At 46.9% G+C, this 7,497-nt stretch overlaps 1 protein-coding gene across 2 annotated transcripts in view; it reads left to right on the forward strand.

Annotated features, from left to right (window-relative positions):
• The window catches only part of CASTOR1 (cytosolic arginine sensor for mTORC1 subunit 1), a 31,102-nt gene extending 24,054 nt beyond the window's left edge, over positions 1-7,048 (forward strand). For both annotated transcript variants that reach the window (XM_070763012.1, XM_070763011.1), the window contains exons 7-9: positions 577-659; positions 2,207-2,301; positions 4,446-7,048. In XM_070763012.1, coding sequence (XP_070619113.1) covers positions 577-659; positions 2,207-2,301; positions 4,446-4,511 — 244 coding nt within the window. In that variant the 3' untranslated portion in view covers positions 4,512-7,048. The remainder of the gene's footprint in view (positions 1-576; positions 660-2,206; positions 2,302-4,445) is intronic.
• Positions 7,049-7,497: the final 449 nt, after the last annotated feature.

Below are 7,497 nucleotides of genomic sequence, written 5' to 3' on the forward strand. Positions count from 1 at the left end.
CCAGCCCTAACCAGGTGCTAACAATATTTCCAGCTCTTACCGGCTTGCAAGCTCTTTCACTGTTACTCTCTGCAAAGAATGTTTTCCAAACCCTGCCTTTGTAGGGGTTTATTTCATTGCTTTACTTGCTCCAAATATTTCTTTCCAGCCCTAACCAAGTGCTAACGGTGTTCCCATCTCTTACTGGCTTGCAAGCTCCTACTCTCTCCAAATAAAGTTTTTTAAAGCCCTAACCAAGGGATCAAATAATGTGCTGAAGCTGACCAGGCTAAGGACGCTAGCCAGATGAATACCTGGTAAGCAGATTCTTTCCCCTATTTTCCTCCCCAAAAACTAAGGTGTGTCTTATACTCTGAAAAATACGATAATTAAAAATCTTTCCAGCTTCATATTTTGTGCTGTGTTATTTCTTCCAACCATTTATGTATTTTGTTCCAAATTTTTTTATTATTATTATTAGGCAAGTCTCAAAACTTGAACTCTCATTTGATTTATTTAGAAGTGTCAAGCAGGTTAGTTTTGCTCCAATGGATAACGTTGTGGTTGAAGATGTCAAACTCTTTGGTCCTTTTCCAGGTTCCCTAGCGACTTGCTGTTGACCAGTTCCTCAGGAGAACTTTGGAGGATGGTGAGAATTGGCGGACAGCCCCTGGGCTTTGGTGAGTTGCGTTATACAGTGGTACCTCTACCTAAGGACGCCTCGACTTAAGAACTTTTCTAGATTACGAACCGGGTGTCCAAGATTTTTTTGCCTCTTCTCAAGAACCATTTTCTACTTAAGAACCCGAGCCCGGAAAAATTTCCCGGGAAATTTGAGAGCAGTACGAAGGCCCGGCCAGTTTCCTGCCATTCCCCCTGGGTTTCTCTCTCTGGCGCAGTGTATGGGAGGCAGCCTCGCGCTGGGCATATGGGAGGCGCGTGCTCCTTCTCGCCACCTCAGAGTCCCTGTTTTTTTTTTTTTAAAGCCTTAAAGTTTTGGATTTTTTTTTATTCCCCTCACTTCGCCTTCTTCCTTTGGCAGCGACTGTCCTCCTCCTCCTCCTCCTCCCCCTCCCCCCCAAATTCTGAGCTTTTATTTCTTTCCTAATAGGTTTGCACGCATTATTTGCTTTTACATTGATTTATTTTATTTATTTATTTATTTATTAGATTTGTATGATGCTCCTCTTCGTAGACTCGGGGTGGCTCACAACAACAATAAAACAATTCAAGACAAATCTAATAATTTAAAAACAGTTTTTAAAACCCCATTATTAAAGCAGACATACACACAAACATACCATACATGAATTGTATAGGCCCCGGGGGAGATGTCTCAATTCCCCCCATGCCTGACGGCAGAGGTGGGTTTTAAGGAGTTTATGAAAGGCAAAGAGGGTGGGGGCAGTTCTAATCTCAGGGGGGAGCTGGTTTCAGAGGGTCGGGGCCGCCACAGAGAAGACACTTCCCCCGGGACCCGCCAAACGACATTGTTTAGTCGACGGGACTCGGAGAAGGCCAACTCTGTGGGACCTAACTGGTCGCTGGGATTCGTGCGGCAGAAGGTGGTCCCGGAGATATTCTGGTACGATGCCATGGAGGGCTTTATAGGTCACAATTCAAAGTGTTGGTTATGACCTATAAAGCCCTTCATGGCATCGGGCCACAATATCTCCGGGACCACCTTCTGCCGCACGAATCCCAGCGACCGGTTAGGTCCCACAGAGTTGGCCTTCTCCGGGTTCCATCAACTAAACAATGTCATCTGGCGGGACCCAGGGGGAGAGCCTTTTCTGTGGTGGCCCCAACCCTCTGGAACCAGCTCCCCCGAGAGATTAGGATTGCCCCCACCCTCCTTGCCTTTCGGAAACTCCTTAAAACCCACCTCTGCCGCCAGGCATGGGGAAATTGAAACATCTCCCCCTTGCCCATGAAGTTTTTGTGTATGATTCGATTGTGTGCTTGTTTTTTATATATTGGGGCTCTTTTGGATTTTTTAACTTAAAACTGTAATTTAGATTGCGAAATATTAGATTTGTTACTATGTTTTGTTTACCATTGTTGTGAGCCGCCCCGAGTCTACAGAGAGGGGCGGCATATAAATCCAATAAATCTAATCTAATTAAAAAAAGGGGGGAAGGGGTCATCTCGTTTGGTCAAATCCAGGGCTTGAAAAAGTTGTCCCAGCATCAAACTCATGTCTCTCCTGCTTCCTTCCTTTCGACAGATGAATGTGGGATCGTGGCCCAAATCGCTGAGCCGTTAGCCAACGCCGACATCTGTGCCTATTATATCAGCACCTTCAACTTTGACCACGCCTTGGTAAGCCACGAAGGGCTTGAAGACACCCTGAGTTTGAAGCATTTGTTCTTTTGAGGGTTCCTGATTTTTTAAAAAATTGATATTATTTCACCGTTAATGTTGTTTACAACAGTGTTTCCCAACCGTGGCAACTTGAAGATATCTGGACTTCAACTCCCAGAATTCCCCAGCCAGCATTTGCTGGCTGGGGAATTCTGGGAGTTGAAGTCCAAATATCTCCCAAGTTGCCAACACTGGTCTACAAACACCTTGAGTTAGGCGAACGTACCCAATAATACTTCTTCCCATTTTCCCCACGACAATCACCGCGGAAGTGGGTTGAGAGAGAGATGGATTGACTCAAAGTCACCCGATTGGCTTTCGTGGCTAAGGTGTGGGACTAGAACTCACTATCTCAAGGTGGTGCCATGGATATTGCCTACCTGGACTTCAGCAAAGCCTTTGATACGGTCCCACATAAAGAGCTGATAGATAAATTAGTGAAGATTGGACTTAATCCCTGGATAGTTCAATGGATTTGCAGCTGGCTGAAGCGTAGACATCAGAGAGTTATTGTTAATGGCGAGTATTCTGAGCAGAGTCAGGTTACAAGCGGTGTGCCACAAGGGTCTGTTCTGGGTCCTATTCTTTTTAATATGTTTATGAGTGACATAGGGGAAGGTTTGGTAGGGACGGTTTGCCTATTTGCCGATGACTCTAAAGTGTGCAATAGGGTTGATATTCCTGGAGGCGTCTGTAATATGGTAAATGATTTAGCTTTACTAGATAAACGGCCAAAGCAATGGAAACTGCAAATGTAAAATAATGCACTTGGGGAAAAGGAATCCTCAATCTGAGTATTGCATTGGCAGTTCTGTGTATTGGCAAAAACTTCAGAAGAGAAGGATTTAGAGGTCTTCATTTCTGACAGTCTCCAAATGGGTGAACAGTGCAGTCAGGCGGTAGGGAAAGCAAGTAGGATGCTTGGCTGCATAGCTAGAGGTATAACAAGCAGGAAGAGGGAGATTATGATCCCGCTATATAGAATGCTGGTGAGACCACATTTGGAATACTGTGCTCAGTTCTGGAGACCTCATCTACAAAAAGATATTGACAAAATTGAACGGGTCCAAAGACGGGCTACAAGAATGGTGGAAGATCTTAAGCATAAAACGTATCAGGAAAGACTTAATGAACTCAATCTGTATAGTCTGCAGGACAGAAGGAAAAGGGGGGACATGATCGAAACATTTAAATATGTTAAAGGGTTAAATAAGGTCCAGGAGGGAAGTGTTTTTAATAGGAAAGTGAACACAGGAACAAGGGGACACAATCTGAAGTTAGTTGGGGGAAAGATCAAAAGCAACATGAGAAAATATTATTTGACTGAAAGAGTAGTAGTAGATCCTTGGAACAAACTTCCAGCAGACGTGGTTGGTCAATCCACAGTAACTGAATTGAAACATGCCTGGGATAAACATAGATCCATCTTAAGATAAAATACAGAAAATAGTATAAGGGCAGACTAGATGGACCATGAGGTCTTTTTCTGCTGTCAGACTTCTATGTTTCCATGTCTCCTGGTTTCTAGATTGGTGACTTAACCATTAGACTAAAGTTTGGTCGTTTTGAGTTGTTTTGAAGCGTAAGATGTGACTATGAGTGTAAATTAAACCCCTTTCCTTTCCTTTCCTTTCTTCTTCCTTTCTTTTCCTTTCCTTCCTTCTTCCTTGTCCTTTTTCCTTTCTCTTCTTTCTTTTTTCTTTCCTTTCTTCTTCCCTTCTTCCTTTCCTTTCCTTCCTTTCTTCTTCCTTTCCTTTTCTTCCCTTTCTGTCTTTCTTTCTTCTTCCTTTCCTTTTCTTCCTTTCTTCTTCCTTCTTTCTTTCTTCTTCCTTGTCCTTTCTTCTTACTTTCCTTCCTTTCCTTTCCTTTCCTTCCCTTCCCTTTTTCATTTCCGTTTCTTTCTTCTTCCTTCCCTTCCCTTCTTCCCCTTCCCTTCCCTCAGTCAGAATAATACAGCAGCCAATCTGATAAGGCGGTGTCAAACTTCCAAATCTGAAGACGGTGCCCCCCAAAATAACCGGGGCCTTCCTTTATATTTGGTACTTCCTGAAAGACGTCAGTGCAACCAGGTTGTTTTTCCTCTCTTCCCCATTGCATTCCAGGTTCCAGAAGACGGCATTGACGAGGTCATTGAGGTGCTCCAGAAACGCCAGGAGGCCGGGAGATAACCACCTGTTGTCTCAGGTGTGGATTTCAGAAACCAAACCGACGGATCTGCTCCAGCCTTACTCCCCATGGATGTTCCTGGAGAGCCAGAGAGCGTGGGAGCTCAACTCTTCTGCGAGCCAAATTCTCTTGTATTTGCGTGGAGAACATCCTTGAACCTTCTCACCTGAGGACAGTTTCCATTTCTCCCAGGGGAGACAACCTGCACTTTGTGGTCCCAATTCTCCAGCTTGCCCAAAGAGGATGGAATCCTCTAGGTAGATTTCAGTGTTACTGCTTCTTCTGGTTTTTCTCAGCCGTCTTCGTGGTCCTTGACTATCTGCCGTCACTAGAGACCCTCCAACAAATCCCCCCTACACGATGGTCGAGGAAGAAGAAGAAGTGTTGTTCTCTCTCTCTAATTTTGCACATATCCCAAGCGTCCTTGGAGACAGGGGCGAGGTAGACTTTGAATTAGTTGGGTAGATGATTGGTTGAGGGGCTTCAGGAGACGATAACACCCCCCAACGTATCTCGAGACCAAACTGCCCTGGCTTTCGAGTCAGGTTCTCTTTTTTCGGCGCACAATGTTAAGAGTAGGAAACACTGGGTTTTTCTTTAAATAAAAGCCGTTGTAGGGAGGGCTGGAGGAGTAGCCAGAAGAAGAGAAGAGCTTTGGGCCTCAAGGTCCTTTGGTCTATGCTAAAAAGAGAAAAAATAAGCTTTTTTTTTGGTGCTCCTCCAAATTTCTTTCCTTCTGGTCTCATTCATCAGTGAGCAGTATTACAGCCAACACTAATGGATCGGAAGCATTAGCTGTCAAAATATTTTTTGGGGGACAAGTGGGGAGAAAATGTGGGTTGAAAAAGCTCTCATTTTTAAAAGCCTTAATGCCTTAAAAGTGCCTTCTTGTTACTAAGCTTTCCGAAGGACAAGCGGTCGTGTTAAGCTATGGCCGTCGTCCGGTACGAAACCGCAACAGCCTGAAAAAAAATGAAGAAGCCGCGTCACAGTTCCAAAATCGTGCCCTCTTCTTTGTTCGTATTGAACGTCGAGAAGTCCCATGATTTGGTGTCAGGGTGACACACGATGGGTCCTTTGTCTTTCCAACCCTGGTGGAACCTCTCGCGAGGTCTCTTTGGGGGGAACCAGTGAGAAGGTTGAGCCAAAATGTCTTACCGCCCCAAAACTCCGCCTGCTCGAAAGAGAAGATTTGCACTTGTGTATCTCTCCTAGTGTTTCTGGCTCCTCCCCTTTTCTTAGCCAATCAGATTGCTATGAAAAGGGGAAGGTTGGCCCAATCCGTCGGCCAGGGATTGACGTCTTGAGTCAAGAAGGTTGGTCTGGACTTCTCCAATGCATCGATTGAAGGTGACCTTCGTAGGTGACCTCTCGCCAGTAGTGGGCTGAACCCGGTGTGGGCCACACAGCTACGAGCCTGAAGGCTAAATTGCGCTCGCCGTCGCGGCTCATAATTTCTTGCGCCACCAGCGCGATTTTGCTGCTGCACCTGTGGAGGTAGCAAAATCATGCCCATGTTTCAGCAGGGTTTTACCTGCGTCTCCGTGCGCGATTTTGTACCTCCACAGGTGCAGCAGCAAAATTGCGCCGGTCCCGCAAGAACTCATAGCCCACCGCTGGGGCTACCCTATGGTGTGATAGCAGAGATGGAGATGTGCACGCATCTTTGTGGCCGCGACGCATGCGCCCATGTGAGATTCGGATTCTAGATTTTGCGCCCTAGATTTCGCCAATTTCTGGCAAAATGCTCAAAATCTCATGTGTGTGAGCATCTTCACACGAGATTTCACTTCCCGCGCATGTGCAGAAGCCGAATCTCACGCTGGCGTGCGCACATCAGACGGGCATGCGCCCATGCCGGTCACTGGGAGCCCACCAGGAGCGTCGGCGAAGGGGAGCCCTTCCCTGCCTCTCACCACTGGAAATAGATGAGGCTCCACCAGCGGTGGATTGCTCCAAGTTCAGCCCACTTCTCTGAACAGGTAGAGACGGCGGTGGCGGGAGGCTCCGCCCACCCGCCCTGAACGGCATCTGCGCATGCGCAAGAACGGGTAGCGAAAGCTTTTCAGACCCACTGCTCCACTCCATCCACCTCTACCTGCTTCCCCAGGCTTTCGGTTTTTCTAGAAAGCTTCTTGAGTTTTGCGCACGAGTCGAGACTCGTGATCCAATCCGCCATCTTCGGAGAAACTGGGAACAACAGAAACTAGCCCGAAACCCAGATTTTGCGGAGCTGCACAAGAAAGACAGCAGAATGGGGCGCCTTTCGCACGGGCGACCTCTAGGCCCCCCCCCCCCCGACCTTAATTTTATTTCTTGGTGCTATAAACCAGGCTAAGAAGCGGTGTTCCCTTCTCTGCAACCTTTAGATGGAAAGCTTTCTCCTTAGCCATTCAGCTAGCATTCAGATTTCTTTTATAACATTCTGTATAATTTTTTTTTCGGGGAAGGGGGGGGCTGGTTTTCAATTTTTGTCAATAAAGGTCATTTTTTTTCAAAAAAAAAATTCAAACATCGAATAAAACAGCATATAATCTCATCCTCGAGTCTTGGCTTGATGATAAATTGGGTAGCCTCTAGTTTTGGGGGGTTGTCGACTTGGCTGTGGCTTGGGTTGCAGGGGTGGGTTACAAAAAAAGTTTAGGAAGGGGTTCTCCGCCTGGTTCTGGGCGGGCGTGGCCTGGTTAGCCTCCTGCACCTTGTGTGCTTTGTGCGCTTCCTGCGGGCCTCCGGGAGGGTGAAAACGGTCTCCCTAGACCAGTGGTCCCCAAACTACGGCCCGCGGGACGCATGCGGCCTGCTGAGGTTATCTATTCGGCCCGCGGCAGCGCACCAGATTTTATATATACACAATAAGCTCCCGAATCTCCCGTCCACTCACTGCGAAAAACACCCCCCCCCCCAGCAGCCTTTTCCAAGGCTGTGCAATAGAGCCGGGCGTTGGAGTTGGGGGCGACGAAAGTGTGGAGGCCGGGGAGGGTTTTTCTT

Source organism: Erythrolamprus reginae, chromosome 10 (genome assembly GCF_031021105.1).
Source record: "Erythrolamprus reginae isolate rEryReg1 chromosome 10, rEryReg1.hap1, whole genome shotgun sequence".
Lineage (NCBI taxonomy): Eukaryota > Metazoa > Chordata > Lepidosauria > Squamata > Dipsadidae > Erythrolamprus > Erythrolamprus reginae.